The following is a 23,650-nucleotide window of genomic DNA, read 5'->3' on the forward strand; positions in this document are numbered from 1 at the left end:
TACATGTAACAAAATACATTGCACTGTAGTTCCAGTACCTTCTGAGAAGTCATGCATCCTCTCCTACCCTACTTTCCTCTTTTATGTACTTTGAATAGAGGACAAGGGCAGTCTTCCTCCGGTGTGGTCTTGGTGACTCACGAATGTCGTCTACATTTTTGCCATCATTATAACAAAATACAGTTTCAGTTATGGTAGAAGATACATATTTTTAAAAACTAAGATTTACACATGGATCAGGGTTTTTTTATTATTATTGTTTGGTTTTGGCATGGTTTTGTAGCCCACTGATTGAAAACTTCCAAGCTCAATTTTTTAGACTGGAGATTAAGAAGTTGAAAAAATGTAAAGCTACTTATTGAATGCTTATTTTGTTCTAAATATAAGATAAGATCCCCCCCCCCAACTTAGGGAATTCATATTGCAGTGGGGAAATCCTGGAAGAGACACATCGACAAGTAAAACAATTCTGATAGTGACAATTGTAAGAACGAAACATTGAGAGGTTACCAGGATAGAATGTGAATGAAAAGGGGAGGTAAGCCATTTGTTGTCCTTGGTGAAGGTGACTTTAGAGTGGTGACAAGAATAATGAAAAGTAGGCAAATCAGAGAGAGCTGGGGGAAGAATGTTTCAGAGTCCCTGCAGAGATCCTAAGAGAGGGAGATAGCTTTGGTGAGTTCAAGGGACAAATAAAGACTGCCGTGGTAGAAGCATGATCAGCAAGATGGGGAGACAAGATGAAGTTGGAGAGGGAGGGGCATGGGCCATGATTAAGGAGTTTGTGCTTCATTCTCATTGCGGGGGGAAGCCAGCAGGCACGTTGAGTGGGAGAGTTTAGAGTACTTGTCATGGTTTTGAAAACAAGCTGTGGTGGAAATCAGATTGGGTGGAAGCTGGAAGTTGAGAATGGGCTGCTGGAGCAGTGGAGGAAGCAGGGGTTGGTGAACTGTGCTAGGGGAGTAACGTCCGAGAAGGTGAGGAGAGGTGGTGAGCGGTGACTGAGACTCTTCCAGGCACCAAGGAAGTGCACGGTCTGGGCAGCTGGTTGGGTGGGTGTTGCTTGAGGAGGGCCTGGAAGGGAAGCGTCAAGGAGCCATAGAGTCCTTTACCCAGCACCTTGTCCAAGCTGATCATCACACATTTTTAAATGTTTGCAAAACATGGTCCTCCTGTCGACCATGTGAATTCAATTAATCCAGGGCTTCTTTCCAATCAACCATGAAACCAGGAAATGTTATTTTTCTTGCTATAGATTCCCTTCCTTCCCTGCCTGCTTGGGGGAGAAGGAAACCAGTTGTGGCTCAGAACACAACCACAAGACACCGTTCCCCAGATCCAGCTTGATGACAGGAAGTCAGCATCTTGCTTTTTTTTTTTTTTTTTTTTTTTTTGCCTGTCCGTCCTGTGGGAAATACTCAGACTTGGGTTTGGGTTTGCTTTTTCCCTTGGACTTGACTAAAGCCAGGTCTCTCCTGAAAATCATGGCTTTCCCTGTTGTGTCTAACTCAATCTGAATTGAGGGCTTTACGTCCAACATCAGTATTTGGTCAACACCCAATTTCTTGATGCTCTTGTTTTACAAGTCCACTGGGGTCGCCTTGAGCCTTTGGCCTCGTTCACTGACAAACAAGGATTTCTGGGAAGTTTTGCTTTGAGTCCTCCAGAACAGATATTAAAGGGCCCCTCTCAGGTTTTGAAGGGTGTGACCATTGCCAGAATCCCCGCAAGCTGAACCCCTGAGGGGTACCACTGCCAGCTGGCACGCGTCCACGCAAGAGATGGCTGCGTTTCTGTGGTTCTCTGTGTATGGAGCTGGCCGCGTTCCCCTGGATGAAAGGCGGCCTAATATAAACTGAAAATGTTATTAATAAGCAGCCACTTAAGAATTTCCTATGACTTGCCAGTGAGTTGGGGGCCTCTCTGTGACCAGGGAGAACAGCACAGCTTGTTGTACTTGGGTTAAGGGACCAGGGTGGTTAGACTGAAGGAGCTCACAAGGACGTTCGGTGTTTGGTGAAGGGCGTTGGGTGTGTTCCATAAACTCTGGGAGCCTGGGTTGTCCCATCCCACCTAGGATAATTATGTCATTCTCATCGCCTAGTGTGGTTGCAGGATTCAATACAAAATGCTCAGAAAGTGCTTAGCACAGACCCCAGGAGATGCTCAGAGAATGCATTCCTAAAAAGAAAAATCAGAGAAATTTCACCCCCAGAAATGGAACCCGGTGGACTTGAACTCCCCTAGGTCGGGGAACAGAAGCATGGACTAGGAGTTGGAGGCACTTCCCGCGCTTAGTAGCAGCAGCCACAGCACTTGCCTCCTCTGAACTTCACTTTCTGCGTCTGTGAATAATCCTGCTCTTCCAACTTGTAGAGGATATTGGCAATTCAGCCTTTCCTCAAGTGTAGGGGCTTGGTAAGCTCGAAACTACTTGATTAGCCCCAGAGATCATTGGTTTACTGTGTAATCTGTCTACTGTATTGTATCTTGTTATGAAGCTTATTTGGAGCTGGCACTATGATGCAGTGGATGAAGCTGTTGCCCACAACATCAGCATCCCCTATGAGTGCCGGTTTCAACACCACTGCTCCACTTCCAATCCAGCTTCCTGCTAGTGTGCCTGGGAAAGCAGTGGAAGATGCCTAAGTACTTAAGCCCCTGTTACCCACATGGGAGGCTCAGATGGAGTTCCAGGTTCCTGACTTGGGCCAGGCCCAGCCATAGATGTTGTGGCTGTGTGGGGAATGAACCAAAGGATGGAAGACCTCTCTCTATTTTTCTCTCCCTCTCTCTCTCTCTGCCTCCCTCCTTCCCTCCCTTCTCCCTCTCCCCCACCCCCTTCCCTTCCTCACCCCTCAGCACTGTCTCCCCCTTTCCCTTTGTAGCTCTGCCTTTCAAATAAATAAATAAAACTTTTTTTAAAAAGTCATTTGTGTGACCTTGAAAATCAAAAGCATGGTGTAGTATATATAATCCTTTGGTAGGAGTAGGAACAGGAGTCAAATTACATAGCTCATTCTAGCACAGTTTTAGTTATACACTGATTGTTCAGTAACAGTTGATAGGAAGGAATTGTTTGCCACCAAAGCTGTTTTCCATTGACCTCTGTCTGCCTTAACATTAGTACATCAGTAGGATCTAGACTGACCTTCACAGAACAAGAATCCTGAGTACTTCTCTGTCTTTTGTTTCATCATACCAAGCATGTTGCAAGTGTTACTTAATCCTAATGGCCTCTCGATGAAGTGACAGGATTAGAACTTAAACCCAATAACTAATAGAGTACCTAAAAGGTAATCTATAGAAGTGAAATTGACACTTTGAGATGTGAAGACTTTAACAGCCCTTGTCTCGGCCAGCACCGCGGCTCAATAGGCTAATCCTCCGCCTGCGGTGCCAGCACACCAGGTTCTAGTCCCGGTCGGGGCATCAGATTCTGTCCCAGTTGCCCCTCTTTCAGGACAGCTCTCTGCTGTGGCCCAGGAATGCAGTGGAGGGTGGCCCAAGTACTTGGGCCCTGCACCCCATGGGAGACCAGGAGAAGCACCTGGCTCCTGCCTTCAGATCAGCGTGGTGCTGATCTGGAAGGTGAACCAACGGCAAAGGAAGACCTTTCTGTCTGTCTCTCTCTCTCACTGTCCACTTTGCCTGTCAAAAAAAAAAACAAAAAACAAAAAAAAAAACAAAACAGCCCTTGTCTCAACTGTTGAGGAACAGGAGAACAGGTTGTTTTTTTCCCCATGCTATGTGTTGAACTCTATACTTAGTGTAAGATTAATTTTATTGTATAAAGTTAATTGAAAATAGATCTTAGTAAAAAATAAGAATGGGAATAGGAGAGGGAGGAGGAAGAAGGGCAGGAGTGTGGGTGGGAGGGATGCTAGGTTGGGAAGAATCATCATTTTCCTAAATTTGTATTTCTGAAGTGCATGAAGTTTGTATACCTTAAATAAAAGCTTTCTGGGAAAAAAAAAAAAAGAACTTGAACCCAAGTACTGTGACTGCAGAATCTAAGAATATAATCCACTGCCATCTCCTGCCTTTAACTGCTCAGGGGGAATTTAATGTCTCAAACCTTATCTACATTTGTTTATTCCACCTCTTCACAAAAGAGATAGAGACTAAACAAGTACTTCTACAGGTGGCATGGAAGAAAGAGGCCAACAAGGAGGTGTTTTGTAATCTTCCCTTTCTCTGTAGAGTTGGGAGGTGAGAAGTCATAGGGTCCATTTTGCACTTGCTGTTTTCCCTGAAGGACTCGTCTGGAAAGAAAGGACTCTTGGAACTTGCTCTGCCAAATATCCCACGAAGCACAAACGTGCATGCCATAAAATCACAGTGATTGACAGGTGGATGAAGTGAAGTGAAAGAATTTATCCCAAAGGAGTCACCCATTCTCTCACCTTGTTTTTAGCAGAGCAGTAGGTCTGACAGGCAGCTCAGAACCTCAGAGCTCCTCTAGATGCACATGGCCCCTTGTAGGGATGCAGTGATGCAGATAGCAGTGTTGCCATGGAGACACCATCAGTGGCCAAGCTCTTCTCCTTTGAGGACTTGCTCCATCTTCTCATCATGATGCTGAATTAGCTGTCTGTGTGATTGGTAGGCAGATTCCTTGCTGCCTTGCAAATGCCTTTACACAAAGCCAACATTCTTCACTGTAGATTACACTTGTGGTTCATCAGGTACCATCTTGTCCCCATCCCAATAACCTGATGGCACCATGTGCTTTCCCGCTTAGAAACCTGCTTAGCAACTTCAGGTCCAGCTTCCTCAAGGAACCACTCCTATCACCCAGGAAACCCTGTAGCACAGTGTGTGGCCCATGAATAGTGACCAGACACACTCTTGCTACTCTCTAATTTGTCTGTTTGCTTTAAGTTTTTTATTTTGAAGAAGTGCCGTGTTATATAGAAGTCATGGTAAGAGTACAATGAACTCCCATATGCATTCTAGATTTTTCTGTTAACATTTTGCTGCATTTGTGCTTCTTGTCTTATCTCTCCCTTTTTTTCTCTTCCTTTCTTCCATGTTTTTGTTATTATTAATTTTAACCATCTGAGAATAAACTGCAAACATCATCCTTTCTCTGTATGCATTTCAGTATCTTGCTCCTCATTGCAAGAACGTTGTCCTAAATATCCCCAGAAGTACTCTCAACTTTGACATTTAAGATGTAGCCCTTAGTGGGCTTATCTCTATATCCTAGTCAGACAGGGACTTCTGAATGTTTTAGTTTTAACCCCTTGTGACACCTGCCACAATGCATAGTGGATGTCCAGAGAATTATTGTTTAATCAATGATGCTACCTGCAATAAATATTTCAGCATTGCTCTCCTTCCACGTCAGAACCCACCATTCTAGGGTGCTCTGACATGTGGTTCTTGCAGTAATAGCAACTGCAACTTTATTCTTGAAGCTGTAGCTTTTGTGTTGCATCTGGACTGGACCAAAGGGCCCCGGAATTATCCTCAGCACATGAGAGTTGGGTTAGGAGTTGGTGGATAAGTCTGCATGCCTCCTGGACTCTGATGTGTACCTTCTCTGAAGAATGTTCTGGAATATCTCCCACAGGTCCTCCGCGGGCATGAGTCCTGGTTGCCCAAAGCTATAATTTGTTCGTTAGTTCACTGTGTGCTGGCTTCTTGCCCTCAGGCCTTCTTAGGATCATCACACACATGTCTTGATGTGCAGATACCTTCTGGGGGTCTGATTCTGGGGAAACTCAGTCTAAGCTATTGCCTGCCCCTCCATTACTTAGGCATCATATTCGTAAATCAAAGATATATTGAAAAGATGTATTTCTGTGCAAAAGTCACCCAGGGTGCTGGTTTTAAGGCAATGTGTTTCCACTACTCAAAAATTATAAGACAGCTTCATCTGAAGCAGGGCACTGGGTGTATTTCCTCATCGAAATGTGGGTTGGCAACTTAAAAAGAGGAAATAATTATCGCTGAAAAATTATCCTGCCCCAACTTTAGCCACCCCTGAGAGAGAGGAGCTCCTCTTCATGCAGATGGCCAGAGCCGCTGGGGCCTGGGCGGGAGGGAGGGAGCTGGGCAGGACCAGGCAGCATGGTTTTGGCACTGAGTAGGCACCAGCCTCTTACCCAGCTGGCCCCGTCACGGTCTCCACCCCTTAGCTTCTGTGTTTATGAGGAAACCTTCTTTCCTTTCTCACAGAGATAGGAATCTCACTTCCAGACATGGAAAGTATCAGGGTTCATGCCTGGGTTCTTTATTCAGACGGAACATTTGCCAAAAAGGGAGAAAAACAAAGTATTGTATTGAGCGGGGGAATGAAGGACCCAGTGAGGCTGCCAATCTCAGGATACGCTGACGTCCGGCACAGAGGGATGTAGGGATTCCAAGGAAAAGAGACCGGGGGAGAATGCAAGAACTTACTTACGCCCACTGAGATGGCACCGTCCCCTGAGTTTCACAGTTGGGCTTGGGCTTTGGGACAAGCAGTGGCCCAGCCAGTTTGGTCACTGCCATCAGCGCAAACAGTGCAGGAGACCACAATGGCACCTCCTGAGCGTGACTCAGGCTCCTTGCCCTCTGCCTGGAAAGCTTCCCTGGTGTTCCTTACAGGTGATCGCGAGCAACTCGGGTGTCCCATCATGGGCAGACCTGACCTCACCCACCCCCAGTCCCTCTCGCTCTGGTTTCCCTGTTCAGTTTCTCTCCTAATGGTTACCACGCTCTGTAAACGGCAGAGTGTGTCTCTTTGTGTGCTTGGATGTTGTCTTTCTTTCTTGGCTGCAAGCTCTGTGAGGGTAGGAATACTGTCTGGCTTTATTAATGTTGTGGGTCCAGCACTTTAGTGCAGTGCCTCGTAAGCGGTGGGTGCTCAGGCAGTGTGGTTTGATTGGTTAGAAGTTGATGGGTTGGTTGATTGGCAGGTGGGTTGGTTGGATGGATAGATGCATTCATGCCTGGGCAAAAATAAGGAAGCAACAGTTATTCATTCTACCTTAAAGTGTTGGTCTTGGAGCCAGGTAACGCAAGTTCTCATCTGCCTAACTTGAGGTCAAGTCCCTTACGAGTTTATGTTTTAAATTTTTGTATCTGTGAAATGGATTAGAATGTCAGCTTTTCAGGACTGATGAGAGTGAATAAATGAGATAAACTGTGTGAAAATAATGTGAATATTAAGAATCCTCCCTAAATGTAAGCCCTTAGATGAAGAGCAGAAGCCAGCTGCCCCGTTTACCCCTTACCTGCACTTTGCCAGAACAAAGTCAGCGTCCCGGAAGTCAGACCTGCCCCCAGGCACCCTGTATCCTGTAAGGCCTGGAACACTGCCCAGCCTCCGCAGGTACACAGCTCTTGCCTCCTGCCTCCGACCTTCTGATCCCACACTTGTGTTCGGGGAGGGGTAGGAACTGAAGACCTAGGTGGGGTCCCATGATGAAGTGACGACCCATGCAGCCTTGCGGAGGACAGCATAGGCTCTTTGTGACAGCTCAGTTTTAACACCTCTGACTCATTCAAGGCAGGGTTGTCACAGCAATATCCGCGGACAGGCAGACCTGGTTTCCAGTTCTTACTGGCTCAGTCGAGCCCCATAGGGGAATGTTTTTTTTTTTTTTAATCTAACAAAACCCACTATCTTTATTCAGTTATTTCTTCTGTGCAGCCTATAGTCCAGTAAAAACCCTCTTTGCCAAGACCTTCAATACCTCCTAAAACCTGGGAAAGGTATTACCGAGGGAAGTAAACTTGAAAAGAATGCTTGGCTTGGTTCAGGCTGGCGCTTTGCATGTGGGCGAAGAGTTGTTGCTCTCGTTGGGAACTTAAGGAAATTGGGCAACAGAGCAGACTGAGAAAGTCGGACTCCTGCCCAGCTCCTCCTGAGTCAGCCCTTCCCAAGGCGATCCATTAGGTGGTTTGAAGTGATGTAAGTTATCGCGGCATTGGCCAGTACGGCACTGATGTACAAAGTCGCAATTCAGAGCCAAGTCTTAGTGGTTTTAAATTATCCATGCCCCATCTCCCTCCACTTGCACAGAAAATTGAAAGTTGATAGTTATTGAAATCTGGTTTTCAGATGTTTTTTATCTAAGGGACCTCAGTTTAACTCTGTGATACCCGTAAGTACAGATGTGATTCCCACGACGGCACTATCTTCCCTGCCATGTGAGTAAATTTTTGATCCTGCTACAGGGCACCAGATCAGAACAGAGCCACTTATCTGGATTGAATAATGCACATGTCTTTGCTGGGAATGTTGTGTGTGCATGTGTGGGTGGCTCTGGCTCATGTCTTGTCATTCCGGGCCAGAGTCGTGTCCCCTGGCTCTCACTGGTGGGGAACACATCGAATGAAGTCTGCTCTCCAGTTTCTTCTAACTAAGGGAACAGAGCACCAGCAGCTGTTTCTGGTTAATGGTGATTATCTTTGGGATTGCGAGTGTTTTGAAATTTTTTTCCTCCTTCTTGCTTATCTGCAAGTCCTGACTTTTTTTTCTACATCAATTATATATTGCTTTCTTTTAAGGATAAGGAAGCAGTAACTTTAAATGAGAGTATAAATATAACAAGGAAGAAAATGTTTCCCCTTTTGCTCTTTATTATTAAGAAGAAGAAAAGAGGGTTTAAAAAATTTTTTTTTTGTCTCTAGTGAGCTAGAAGCATGGAAGAATTTAAAGACCTAGACCACATCTGTTGTTTAGCAGAATGTTACAGAGGCCTTGGGTTAGTTTGACTCTTTGTCTTTCTTTTTCCCCCACACCTGACCTCTGCTACCTAGGGCATTGCCTTGTAAAGGAGGACATTGTGCATTCTTCCTCGGTGGCTTGGCTTGTGCTGGGCTCTCCCAGTCTTTAAGCTGTCTTCCCTTTGAGTCTGTTCGTGAATGTGACCTGAACCTGATCTGACCATGAACTTGGGACAGAGGATCCCCTTCCACAGGGGAAGAAGACAGATGGCAGGTCTGTTATCTCAAGACCAAGACCACTGGAGTCCTGCCTTTCACCAGCACCTTTCCACACACATGCCCCAGGTGGTATCCAGCTGCAGGTTGTCTTTGTGATTCAAGAGCTAAGATGAGCATTTGGGAAGGATGGTATGGGTCTCCTGGAACAGTCTGAAAGATGCACATCACCCACAGGTGCGGAGACCATCGGGTACACAAGGAGAACTCACAGGGGCTTTCAGACCACACTGAGACATTGCAGAACAGGGTCCTCCAAGTGTGCCCGAGAGTGCCTACATCCCAACCAGCTGGCCTACTGCTCAAAATGCACATTCCTGGGTCCTGCCTCGGGACTACCCAGTCAGAGTCGCTGGGTGCCCTCATGACTCCCCAAGCAACTCTATCTAATGTGTTGGCATCCAGATACACAATTCCCCAGGATGGAATCTTATAAGTAGAGTTTCTGGAATAGGAATTAAAACCCAGCGGCAGCCTCTGAATTTGTTTTCTTTCTTTTTGTCAAATTATCAAGCATTCACTTGACATTTTTGAACCTTCTAGACGTGGGTTCTGGAAGTCTGGGGAGTTTTTTGACCTTCCAACTTGTATCTTTGGAATCCTGTGGATCTTAGGACGATGAAGGAGCCTGGCATTTAGGAAGGGGGTTGGGCATGAGAGGAGTTGGGCTTGAGGTCCCATCTCTGACATCAGTTTTTAAGCCCTGTTTTAGATACTGGGTTTCCACATATGAGTTCCTTAATAACAGTCTTTTTCCCTCTCATTAGAAACAAGGGGGAGGTAAAAAGAGAAGAGGAGGAAAGGGAAAAACAGAGACAGACTTCATGATGTTCACAGTCCCAGTCAAATCTGCATGTCTCCAGTTTCCAACTTGAACTCGTCGTAGATCCTGTTAGAAAGGAGGAGCCCCCTTTTTGCCTTCACCCTCCGCAAAATAAGACCTTGTGGCTCAGGGTTCAGCGTTGTAAATAACCTGTCAACATTGCAAGAAGCCTTCCCTGCCACAGCGAGTGTGTTAATTGGTAGCAATTGTTAGTCACTCTCCACGCGCTGTGGTTGCCACTCTGCATCACCTGGGTGCCCCGAGACAGTTCAGCGTGGGCCTCTACCCACTGGCGTTTGTATCTGGGGCAGAGCCCACTGTGGCTCCTGAAATGTGGAAGCAAATGATGTACTAGCCGCAGCTTAGGCATGAGGGGTCTGTGGGGGTTGTTTGAGGGTGGAGGCAGAGAAGGAGGGGAGACTACAGCATCTCCACTCTGAATCATGCCTATTCCTGGGAAACTTGTCATTCACAAACCCAATTACGTGCAGGTGGAATGTCAACTCTGACAGAATGAAACCATCGCGCCCTTTCTGTGTGTGTGTTTAATGAAATCCTGCTTTACCAGCAGCTCCTAGTTTCATAAATGTCTATTAAAGAAAAAAAGGCCAAATCCTCTATTTCCCCACACACTCCTGAATGTGCTCCATTCAGGTGCAAAGCTTTCATCAAGGTGTTGAAGGAGAGAGCTGTTTGGTGTTGCAGTGCACGGGTTGCCGCAGTGGGAGAGAGCCGTGGGCCTCCCGGGAAATCCTTTTGCCCTCTGACCCTCTGCTTTTTTCTGAATGTCTGGGCCTTGGGTTCCCAATTTGTAAACGGAGGTTATTAAATTAGCCTTTGAGGAGTCTGCCGTGGAATCTCTCGAAGAGTGAACATTCCCTTGCAAATAAAAATGCCTTGCCACTGGGCCGCCTGTTAATTATAAATGAGGAATAGAAGGCAGACAGGGAAAATTGATAAGACCCCCACGAATTTGACTTATTTTTGACCTTTGTTTTTTGGTTTTTTTTTCTCATCGATTTTGCTTTTGGGGGAGGGAGTTTGTTGTTCAGGAGTCAAAGAACATTCTGCAGTTGGAATCATGGGTTTTCTCTAATTTTTCAGTTCAAGGGCCAGGTCGATCCTGCTTGGAGCCCCTGCTTTGCTCATGAGTCAGTACTCATTTTGTGCAGGTGCTTCCCTGCTCTGAGCCTTTGTTTCTGGCTCTGGAAAGTGGGTGTAGAGTATCCTTCTTGTCCATGAGCTATAAAGTAAACCCAAAGTGGGGAACAGGGCTCAGAGCACAGTCCCCATGCCAACCCCCCCCAACACCCGTGTCCTGCTCGCTTCCTGCAGATGACCTGGGTGCCCTGAGGCAGTTCGAGAGTGAGCCTCTACCTGCCAGTATTGTGTCTGTGTGGAAGAGCCATCCACAGCACTTGCCACCCTTCCTATGCTGGGGGAATGAATGATCGGTGTGTGGCTTGCTGTGTGTGTCCCCCTCCTGGGAACAGGAGACAGGACTCTGTTTTTTTTTGTTATTGTTGTTGCGGTGATGTCCTAAGTGTTTAGAACCATCCCTGGCACTAGGAGGCATTGGGTAATTGTTTGTTGATTAGCCAGGTGGAGCCTGAGTGCCTTCCCTCTTCCTCTCTCTGTTTATCCCTCTGTGCAGGAGGCTCACTCTGGATCTGAGTCTGCCCTCTTGGGTTTTTGCTTTCTTCTTTCTTGTTGTTTGTTTCTTTTCCTTCTGTTGGAGCGTCACCTCCTTAGATAGTATCCACTTGATGTTAAATATTGTGCTCTCATGGGGAGATCGTGGTTCACAATCACGTCCTGTATCCGAGATGAAGAACTAGAGGAGAGGCTGCCAGGCTCTGAACGTAAAGAAGAGATAAGGAGGTGGACGTGCTGACCGCCTGGCTGGATTCGTTCTCACTTTGTACATGTATTGGAATAGTGCACTGTACCCCATAAAGATGTGCGAATGTGTATGTGTATTTCGTGCTCTTCCCTGCATTGCTAAATAAAGGAGCTTCATTCATGGATCCTCTGGGGGACTGAATTGGTAAAAATTCTCCTACATTTTGTTTTAAAAGTATGACTCTCTAGTAAAAAGCATTAGTCACCAGAGGCAGGCAGGCAGGCAGGCATTTGGCACAGTCAATAAGACAGTACTTGGGACAACCCATCCCGAATCAGAGTTTCTGGATGCAAGTCCTGTCTCTGCTCCGGTCTGATGCCAGCTTTCTGCTAATGCAGACCCTGGAAGGCAGTGGCGATGGCTCAAATACTTGAATTCCTGCTACCCATGGGGGGTACCCAGATAAAGTTGCCAGCTCCCGGTTTCAGCCTGGCCCAACCTTGGCTGTTGCCTGGCGTTGGGGAGTGAACCAGCATATAGGAGATCTCTCTGTTTCTGTCTCTCTCCCTTTCAAATAAATAAATAAATAATTTTCAAAAGAAGCATCATCATCCAAAAGCTTACTACATTTTCCCAACCATGTTGAAATTTTTTTCCCCTGAAGTCATATATAGGCATGGAAAGTTCTGCGGTGGGAGGTGGGTGGCAGGGGGTGCTGACTGCCTCCCAGCAGCCCTGTCCTCTTTACAGTAGCTGATAATTTAGGGAGTTACTGTTAAAATGATCTCTGCTATTTTTAACAGCAACAACCAGGGTTTGGGGGGGACTTCTCTGCTTTTGGAGACGTAAACCAGATCCTAGGTGTGCGTTTGGTCTGTGTGTATTTTTGGTTGATGAAAGACAGGAAGAGGGAGAAGCTGACGAGCCTCACTTGGCTGGACTAAACTGGTTTTGTTTCCTTAAATACATTTTTATGTCAAATTTAGGCATGACACGTTAAAAAAAAAAGTAATGACAAAAGAGCAGTTGAACCTCTCTTTAGCTGCAGAGACATCATTTGAGAATATCCAATGCCATTTCATGATTATAACACACAGAAAACCAGCATCGAAGGGCACTTCCTCCACCTGACAAAAGGCAGGTACAAAAGCCCTCAGCTAATACATGGTGATGAAAGCCTGGCTGCCTTCCCTCAGAATAAGGACTAAGACAAGCATGTCCCCTCTGGCTTCTATTCAGCACTGTTCTGGAGGTTCTAGCCAGGGCAATATGACAAGACAAAGAAATACAAGGCATCCGCTTAGAAAGGAAGAAGCAGGTTATCTCAGTGTACCTATGGCATGATCTTGTATGAGGGGACTACAAAAAGTTAGCAAATAATGAAATGAAAGGATACATATATTTTTGTGCACAAAAAATTACAAATCCATGCATGGGACATTTCTTAAAATGCTTATTATTATGAAGAAAATATGCATGGCTTTCAATGTTTTGTACCAAACTAAACTTTACATTGATTTTCCATGAATTTTTTGAAGTTCCTTCAGACATAAAGAACGGCTGAAGAATACATGCACACCTATACACTATTAGAACTAATAGACACGTTTAACAAGATTATATGATGTAACAGCAATGTAAAAAATCTTGCCCATTTCTATACACTGACCATCTGCAAATGAAATAAAGAGAAAAGTTGCAATGACAATGGTAATTGAAAGAATAAAGTAGTAAAGAATCAACTTAACAAAAGAAGTACCTGAGAACCACAGATTATCTTAGAAAGAAATGGAAGAAGACTGAAATAAATGGAAAGACATCCTGTGCCCATGAGTCGGAAGACTTATTATTGTTAAGATGATAATCATCCCTGAATTGACCTGCAGAGTTAAGGCCATCCGTGTCAAAGTCCCAGCTGGAATTTTTCAGAAATTGGCAAGCTAATCCTAAAATTCATGTTTTGTAAATACAAATGCAAGAGACCCAAAATAACAATGGCAGTTTTTTTTTTATATTTTTTTAAACTTTTATTTAACAAATATAAATTTCCAAAGTACAGCTCATGGATCACAGTGGCTTTTTCCCCCCCATAACTTCCTTCCCACTCGCACCCCTCCCATCTCCCGCTCCCTCTCCCATTCCATTCACATCAAGATTCATTTTCAATTATCTTTATATACAGAAGATCAATTTAGTATATATTAAGTAAAGATTTCAACAGTTTGCAGCCACACAGAAACACAAAGTGTAAAATACTGTTTGAGTACTAGTTATAGCATTAATGCACAATGTAAAGCACATTTAGGACAGCGATCCTACATGAGTAAGTGCACAGTGACTCCTATTGTTGACTTAACAAATTGACACTCTTGTTTATGGTGTCAGTGATCACCCTAGGCTCTTGTCATGAGTTGCCAAGGCTATGGAGGCCTTTTGAGTTCGCCAACTCTGATTATATTTAGACAAGGTCATAGTCAAAGTGGAAGTTCTCTCTTCCCATCAGAGGAAGGTACCTCCTTCTTTGATGGCCTGTTCTTTCCACTGGGATCTCACTCACAGAGATCTTTCATTTAGGTCCTCTGTATTTTTGGCCAGAGTGTCTTGGCTTTCCATGCCTAAAATACTCTCTTGGGCTTTTCAGCCAGATCCGCATGCCTTAAGGGCTGATTCTGAGGCCAGAGTGCTGTTTAGGACATCTGCCATTCTATGAGTCTGCTGTGTATCCTGCTTCCCATGTTGGATCATTCTCTCCTTTTTAATTCTATCAGTTAGTATTAGCAGACACTAGTCTTGTTTATGTGATCCTTTTGACTCTTAATCCTGTCATTATGATCAGTTGTGAACTGAAACTGATCACTTGGACTAGTGAGATGGCATTGGTACATACCACCTTGATGGGATTGAATTGGAATCCCCAGGCACGTTTCTAACTCTACCATTTGGGGCAAGTCAGATTGAGCATGTCCCAAATTGTACATCTCCTCCCTCTCTTATTCCCACTCTTATATTTAACAGGGATCACTTTTCAGTTATATTTCAACACCTAAGAATAATTGTGTGTTAATTACAGAGTTCAACCAATAGTATTAAGTAGAACAACAACAACAACAACAAAAAAAAACTAAAAGGGATAAAGTATTAAGTTGTTCAGAGGAACAAAGTTCAGTACTTAATGATTTCAAAGCTATAGTGAGCTGGGGCTGTGTGGCACAGTGAGTTAAACTGCCCTGTAGCCCAAATTGAAGCGCAACTTCCGAGTCCTGGTTGCTCTGCTTCCAATCCAGCTTCCTGAGAATGTGCCTGGAAGTCATTGGAAGATGGCTGTTGGGCCCCTGCCACTCAGGTGGAAGACTAGAATGGAATTCCTGGCTCCTGGCTTCTGCCTGGGCCAGACTTGACTGCTTGACTGTTGTAGCCATTTGGGGAGTGAACCAGTAGATGAAAGAGATCTCTCTCTTTCTTTCTCTCCTCCCCTCCCCGTCCTGTCTCTGTGGCTCTGTCAAATAAAAAAGTAAATGTATTTTTAAAAATGCTTACAGCTCAACAGTAATGACACAAATATCCCAATGGGAAAATAGACCAAGGATTTGAATGGATGTTTTCCCATGTATAATAAGTACATAAATAAAAAGATGTATAAAAAGTATATAAAGAGATGCTCAATATCATTAGCCTTTAGTGAAATGCAGATCAAACCCATAGTTAGATGCCATTGCACACCCAGAAGAATGACTTTAAGCACAAAGACAAAATATAAAGTCAAGGGTCTGGAGAAAATGCAACTCTTATTCACCAGTGGTGGGAATGTAGACTGGATCTGATATTTGGGAAAACAAGCTATCTGTCTAAAAATTCTGGACAGTTTTTCGAAATATTCAGTATCAAGTTACCATATGACTCAGCAGTACCCTATTCCTCCCTGGATAGCCAAGAAAACGGAAAGCAGATGCCCACACAGAATACTGGCATATACATATTCTGAGCAGCGTTCTGCACAGCCATGGAAAGAATGCAGATGTCCACCAACTGAGGAAAGGGGAGGTGTGATGTATCCATACAGTTCAGACTTTTTCAGCAATAACAGGAAATGAAGCGTTGATACATGCTTAAACCTAGATTAACCTTAACATCATGCTATGTGAAAGAAGCCAGTTTCAAAAGACTACATATCATATGATTCCATTTATGTAAAATGTCCCGAATAGGCAAAACCATAGAGACAGAAAATAGGTTAGTGATTGTCAGGGTGTGGGGGTCGGGCATTTGGGAAGTTAATGTTACTGCTCATGGGATTTCTTTTGTGTGTGACAAAAATATTGTAAAATTAGAGTGAGGAATACCTAAGTCCTTGTATATACTAACAGCCAGTGAATTATGCACTTTATTTTTTTTTAAAGATTTATTTATTTATTTGAAAGGCAGAGTTACAGAGAGACAGAGGCAGAGGCAGAGAGAGAGAGAGAGAGAGATCTTCCATCCCCTAGTTCAATACCCAGATGGCCTCAATGGCTAGAGCTGTGCCAATCAGAAGCCAGGAGCTGCTTCTGGGTCTCCCATGAGTGTGCAGGAACCCAAGGACTTGGGCCACCTTCTACTGCTTTCCCAGGCCATAGCAGAGAGCTGGATCAGAAGTGGAGCAGCAGGGACTCAAATCGGCGTCCATATGGGATGCCCACACTGCAAGGCGGCGGCTTTACCAACTATGCCGTAGCGCCGGCCCCAAATTCTGCACTTTAAAATGGTGCATTTTATGGTATGTGAATTTTTTTTTCTAACAAAGCTGTTATCAAAAAATTCAGGCACATGTGGGGATTAGAATTCTAGGCTCTTTCATTGCCTTTATAAGGTGCTACTGAAACAAATAAAAAAGATCATAGAATAGTTTATTTTCTTAAAATTTTCTCCCCCACTCCTTTCTTTTCTTTGTATTTTATTGAAACTAGAAATAGTTTTGTGTTGCTGACATCAACATTTTTATTGCTTCATCATTTTTTGTAGCCATGGATAAAGGACCAGATGGTAACCTTAAATGAAAAATGTTCAGTCTGAGGGAGAGATTTTTATCTTTGGCTATTGCCTTTTGAAATCATTCACATGCATGGTCTTCTGGTATATTCAAAACAACTACCAACATAGGGCAAACTTGGGTTTCTAATTAGCATTTCAACCCTTTCTGGCTCTTTAGGTAGAAATGTCTTTCCCATGAGGTCTTAGGGCAAGATTTGTTGAGAGGGGAAAAAATTATGTTTGCTTTTCCTAAAGAAAATCTCACCCACAATTCCTTTTAAAAACCACTCCTTCTGTTTTCCAAGGCTTAAGAAGCAGTGTGTTGTCAGTGTTCGTTAAATCTGCCGGTTGTGTTTCTGGTCAGCATATGTATTAAGTGTGTTTAATTGCTATTACAGTCAAGGAAATTGTGGTCACAGTCCATATGCGGCGGTCGGCCTCAGCAAATCAAAGTCATATGACCATTTCCCTTGAGACGCTGACTTAGAAGAAAAGGCTGCCGTCTGTGTGTCAACATTCGTAACGCGCTTACCTGGTGGCTTCTGCTTTTGCACGGTGTTGTCTCACGCGCCTGCCACGCCTTCTACAAAGACAGGCGTGCTCTGGAACATAGCTTAAGATGCTTCTGCCAGAAGCCTGTTGCCAAGGAATGTGTTTATGGTTTGGGATCCAAGGACTGGTGACGAGCAGGCTTATGGAAAGAAATTGGTGGTGTTTTTTTTTTTTTTTCTTTCTCCTCACCTGCCACCTTTGCTGCCTGCAGGAAGATCTGTCTGCACTGCAAGTGTCCCCAGGAGGAGCACATGGTGACAGTGATGCCGCTGGAGATGGAGAAGACCATCAGCAAACTCATGTTTGACTTCCAGAGGAACTCGACCTCAGATGATGACTCGGGCTGCGCCTTGGAGGAGTATGCCTGGGTCCCGCCGGGGCTGAAGCCGGAACAGGTACCATCCTTGCCGGGAGTGCCGTGGGGGGTTTTGGTTTTTCACTTGGTCTTGCTGGTCCTTCCTCATTCCAGTTCAGAAGTAAAGAGTTGTCTTTGCTGATTCAGAGAAAACAGTTGGGGCCAAATGGCTTGACGATGTCACCAGCCCGCTGGGAAATGAGGAAGGGAAATGGAATTGAGCCTGGAGGGATCCATGGCGAATTCATTCTGTGTTGCCAGGATTAATTGTGAACAGGGACTTTCTAGAAACGACTCAGACATGTTGGCTTTCACACAAACAAAACTTCATTCTTTTAGAGGGAAGGAAGAAGAGCTCTACTTTGACCATGAATCTTGACCTTCAGATTCTTTATAAAGCAGAGTGAGGAAGTGTGAATGTGCCATACTCTTGCCAGAGATATATGCTATGTTTAAACGTTAAGATTGGCCTCACTTTACAAAGAAAGACTTTGACATTTCCTGAAATATTTTGGCACTACCCACAGGCTGTAAATATTATTGACTTGGTGAGAAGAAGTTGGTTTCCTTCTGTTTCATTGCATATTTGTTGCTGGTATACAGATTTTGTTTTGCATTTCTTGGTACTTGGAATTTTCTCTTCCAACATCCCCATGCCAGCTTAGAAGCCCTTGGGTAAACTGGGGATTTTTATGACCTCCCTCTGAGCTTTCAGAGACAGCATGGCTGGAATCCTAGGACTTTGTCCATTGTCACCTATTCCTGACACATCAAGATTTCTTTCTTAGTGTCTGACAGGTTGTTTTAGAGCTCAGACAGCCTTGAAATGTTAATATAATATGGGAACTTTCGATGTGATAATAATTTTAGAAAAAGTTCTTCATGATTCAAGAAGAACCAGGAATTCACCAGTAACTTGCAGGTAATAGCTATTAGTTATTTCTCATTTTCTTCCTCCAGTGTTGAGGGTTCAAGTGGGTAGATGAAGAAGGACACACAGATAGGATGTGTTCAGTCTTCAAGATATAGTTTAAAAGCTTCATTATTTAACTGCTGTCTTTTGGATATGAGTTGGGCTCCAACCTCAGGCAGATGTTAAATCCCCAGAGTCGTGGGTTACTGGTAGAAGAGGGTGGAAATGTACTCAAGACATGCTGTTTGGAAGGCGGGCCCAGTGGGAGGTCCTTAGGTCATTAGAGACAAACCGCCAGGAGATAATTCTCTCAAGAGGGTTGTGATAAAAACCTTGTTTGGGTGCCAGCATTGTGGTATCGCTGCCTGAGATGCCGGAATCCCAGGTGAGCGCTGTTTCAAGTCCTGGCTACTCCACTTCTGGTCCAGCTCCTTGCTAATGCACCCTGGGAAGCAGCAGAAAATGGCCCAAATACTTGGACGCCTGCCACTCATGTGAGAGACCCAGAAGAAGATCCTGGCTCCTGGCTTTGGCCTGGCACAGCCCCAGTAGTTGCATCTACTTCTCATGCTAACTTTCATATAAATAAAAGTAGTAATTTAAAAATTTTCCACTGGGGCCCAGCTGCTGGGTTTCATGGCTCACCATGTGATCCTTCCTCTATGGGCACAACACCGTTGCTGTCTGCTACTCCACTTAGAGGCGGTACCAGTGGAACTGTCCAGTCTTGAAACTCCAACACTATTAGCTAAATAAACTTTGTTTCTTAATAAAGTTAATGGCCCCACTATTTCACTGTATAACAAAAAGATGACTTGGACAGCTACCACTACTGAAAAATTAGGCATCTTTCATGTAAAAGCTAATATTTGTCTTTTAGACATTTGCAGATAGGAACTTTCCTTCCTGCAAAGATATAATCAGCTGCACTGGAGTGCTCGTCATTTCTTTTAGACAAAATTTGATTGCATCCTGATCTGCATTAAATCCACTCTGTCCTTTTGTGTTACCTTCCTGACCCTAGAGACTCTTCAGGTTTGTTGTCTCTGTTCTGATTCTTACTATGGGGAGGGCAACTGTTATTTCAGAAACATTCACAGAGAATAATCTAGAGGAGAACTGAAAGTAGTTCTCTGCTAGGATAGTGATACTGGCAAGAAAAAAAAAAGAAATGGTTATTTCTTTCTTTTGTTCTGTTTCATTAAAAATTGTATTATTGAAGCACTCTTAAGAAGGGTGAGAGCATTTGATTGAGTCTGTCTGGAAACCCAGATGAGGTAGTTGATTGAATATCTTGTTTGACATTGCCATGCTGCTGCCAGGACTTGAGCAGTGAGTTCTCACACCTAGATAGATCTGTGAGCTCATTTTCCTACCAATCTCATTGTCATCAACTTCTCAGCCACCTGTCTGTCTTTTGTTCACCTGAGGGATATTGCTTCCTGCTAAACTGGGCCCTGAATTTTCCAGTTACACTGCTTTCAGCTCCATTCTTAAAGAAGTTCTTCTCTGAGGCCATTCAACGTTATTCAGTGATATTCAGATTTCATAGCAACCATCTGCTGATACTGACCCGAGAGAACAGGCAATTGTAGAAGCTAGGGTGTTGATTAAATTTACCGATTCCAAAAGTGAGGGCTTGTGGTATTTGGGGAGGGCTCTTGACTCATCCAAAATGAGTTTCTTCAGGAAGCGTGAAACTGAAATTGCTTTGCTTTGTTTTGAAAGAAAATGATTAATGCTGTTAAACAAATGATTTGAATTATGCCAAATGCAAGGATATTCTCATCTCTTGTAATTCTATTGTTGCTTGGGAGGTTTTCTCTCTCCCCTGTGCTTACTCAAACCTACAAGACACACATGATTAGAAGCGGAAATTGCTCTCCAGAGAGAGACTATCTTTTTCAAGCTATTTGAAGGTTTCTCTATTTGCCTAATAAAATACAAGTGTATATTAAAGGTATTTGACAAGATCATGCTGTGTGAAAGAAATGGTCTTCAAGTTTTTAAATAGGAGATCTCTTAAAGTCTATTATGAAACTATTTATGGGTTTAAAGATGTTTCAGAAGCTGACTAGTATACTCTAAGATTAGAAAAATGGGTCCTAAATGCCTTTCGCTAATAAAAATTCTAATGTTTAATATCATGTTAGTGGTCTATGGCTTAAGAAATACCATTTTTCTATCCAGAGAAATTATAGTGAAGGCTAAAATGCTTTGTGCTACAGGCAAAAGTATTAAAGAACAGTTAGGGTTGAGAGTACTGTGCTTTCATTGTTGTTAGAAACCTTTCATTTCTTTCCTTGATCATGGGGTTGGTAATAGACTTCCAGGTGATGCTCTCCACGGTTCTATTTCTTCCAAGAAAGGTCTTCAATTAAATATGCAAACGAGAGTCAACTCCCGTTTAGGAGAGTGTTCTTGAACATGGACATTTAATTCTCTACAAATGCACTAGCTGCAAAATCCAACCTTCCTGAAAGTGTGAAAATGATAAATATAGTCAGTCCTCTCCATCTGCAGATTCTATCTCTGTATATTCAACCAAACATACATTAAAACTATTTGGGGTGAAAAAAGATGTATTTCTACTTAACAGATATTGATTTTTTTGGTTCATTCTTCTCTGTACAATATAATCGCTATTTACAAAGCATTTAGATTATATTAGGTATTTTAGTTTTAAAAATTTATTTATTTGAGAAACACAGAGAGAGAGAAAATTTCTATTCAGTGATTCACTCCTCAGATACCTGCAGCAGTCAGAATTGGGCCAGACCAAAGCCCAAAGGCAGAAGCTTAATCAAGGTCTCCCACATGGGAAGCAAGGACTCAGCTACTTAAACCAACACTCCCAATATCTGTACAAGCAGGAAGCTGGAGTCAAGAGCCAGAGCTAGGTCTCAAATGTAGGTATTCTTGTTTGGGACACATGCATCATAAAGGGTATCTTAGTTATCTTAGTTGTTAAGTCAACTCTCCACCTCCCACTGCCCTCCCCCTTTATTAAGTATTCTTAGCAAATTTGGGATGATTTAGTGTACATGGGAGGATGTGTGTAGGTTATATGCAAATACTGTGTCATTTTGTGTAAGTGACTTGAACATCCACGTCCATTGATGTGTGTATGGAGTCCTGGAATCAGTCTCCTGTGCACACTCAAGGCTGACTCTATAATAGATGATGCCACAAAGGAAATGCTTTTATTTCTAATGACTGAATTGAAAACTACTCAGAGACATTGTTCAGCTTTGCCTTTGCTTATTCCAAATAAAGGATTTAATGTCCTTCAGGGAGCACTGTGGTAGCACAATAGAGAAATGGAGTCTGTCTCTGATTGACCATTAGAATTCATTGTTAGGGTTCCAGTTTTACTTCACATTCAGTTAATAGTGTATCCTTTATCTCCTAGTGATTGCATGGTGGTAGGTTGACAGTTAACAAATAATACTGCAGGAAGAACTTAGAAAAAAACAAGTTCTAAGAAAGGCAAATGGTAAACAAGATCCCTCCACTTCAGCACTCTTAGTATTTCATGCCGTGAGGGCCACTCTATGCCATGTAGACTGCTTAGCAATTTCCCTGGGCTCTGCCTCTACTGTTAGATACCAGTAGCATCTCCCAGTTGTAAGAGCCAAACGTGTCTCCAGAGATGGCACAGTGTTCCTATTGAGTCGGAGAACCACTGGCTGAACATAGAAACCTGAAGTGGGGCAGGTGTTTAGCCCAGCAGTCATTAAGTCACCCATGTCCCATGTCAGTATATGTTTGATTCCTGGCTCTAGTTCCTGACTCCAGCTTCCTGCCTTGGCAGACCCTGGGAGGCACCAGTGATGGCCCCATCAGTTGGATTTCTGCCACCCACATGGGAAGTCTTCATTGGGTTTCCTACTTCCAGCTTCAGCCTGGCCCAGCCCTGGCCATTGCAAGCATTTTCAGAGTGAGCCAGCATATGGGGGAGGAGTGCCCTCCCTGCCTCCCTTTCTCTCTCTCTCTCTCCCTCCCTCTCTCTCTCTCTCTTCCTCTTGAATGAATATGAATATATATATATATATTTAAAGCTGGATGATATCTCAGCAAAATTCTGGCTCAATCAAGACAAGAGAAGAATGACTCAAGGTAGCAGTCACATATTGAGCACCTCCCATGTTCTAACCCCTGTACAGCACCTGGTGCCTTGTAACATGGGTGCCTGCTCAGCCAGGTGGAAAGGTGATATTCCCAGGCTGTTGAGCATGGCTTGTACTCTATGAGGCAAATGCCGCCGTCTTCACTGAGTCAAACAAGAGTTGGATGGCATTAGTGCTAGCCTGTGGGGTTAATCACCCTTTTGTTCTCCAGAACAGAAATAGCTTTTCCCCATTTTACGAAGGTAGTTTCCATTGATAGTTTCTAACCCAGATTGGTACTACCAACCACTAGGGGGCGTGCAGAAATGCATGTTTGAGAAGGGGCAGTTATTGTCTAAATGACTTGGGCAACCCCACCAGCAAATGAGTGGGGCTTTGAGATGCTGCTCATCCTAAAAAATACCAGGTGATGCCGTACAAAGGGATATTAGCCCATCCTAAATGCCAAGAGTGCCATTGTGGAGCACCATGGGGCTGAAGGCTGATTTTTGATCACTTGCATTGTTGACAATTTTCCTCTGCATTATGTGAAATTGTGGCAAATAACTTTATACATTCTGCAGCTGTGCTTGCTCCTCCCCTTGAACACAGTTTCCAGAGGTGGAGTGGACAGGTGCAACCCCCTCTAAAGGTATTGACTCCTTATGCCCAACTGCCTCCCTGTAAGAAGGTAACCGCTTCTGGGACGTTCTCTGGGTGCGGAACATTGGGTTCATGTGGTGTTCTCTTCCTTGCTGCTCCATGAAAATAGAAGAGGTCATCAAATGGCTTCTCCTGAGTCGATGTCCTTTTCATCGCTGGTTTGAACACTTTAGGTATCCCCAGTGGGTTCTCAAACAGCAATATCCTCACATCCTCAGTCTCCAAAGGTTAGAGATTTTACCTTGACCTTCACTGTGTTTTTGAACATAAAAAGTGACAACATAAAAAGTGACAAGTTGTCCAGAACATTCAGCATTCACTTCAGACTTCCACAGGAAGGATAAAGAATAGATACCAGGAATAACTGCTTGAATTTTTGGCTTCTATTTATGCTTTTTTAATATTTTTATTTATTGATTTATATATATTTTTAAAAAGATTTGAT

The 23,650-nt window shown here is 43.8% G+C and overlaps 1 protein-coding gene across 5 annotated transcripts in view; it reads left to right on the forward strand.

Annotated features, from left to right (window-relative positions):
• PRICKLE2 (prickle planar cell polarity protein 2) overlaps positions 1 to 23,650 on the forward strand; it is a 368,819-nt gene that overhangs the window by 250,083 nt on the left and 95,086 nt on the right. For all 5 annotated transcript variants that reach the window (XM_008260882.5, XM_002713291.6, XM_089305987.1 and 2 more), the window contains one exon: positions 17,377 to 17,560. In XM_008260882.5, the coding sequence (XP_008259104.3) occupies positions 17,377 to 17,560 (184 nt within the window). The remainder of the gene's footprint in view (positions 1 to 17,376; positions 17,561 to 23,650) is intronic.

This window comes from Oryctolagus cuniculus, chromosome 10, assembly GCF_051225735.1.
Source record: "Oryctolagus cuniculus isolate XC-2025 breed Fujian yellow rabbit chromosome 10, ASM5122573v1, whole genome shotgun sequence".
Classification (NCBI taxonomy): domain Eukaryota; kingdom Metazoa; phylum Chordata; class Mammalia; order Lagomorpha; family Leporidae; genus Oryctolagus; species Oryctolagus cuniculus.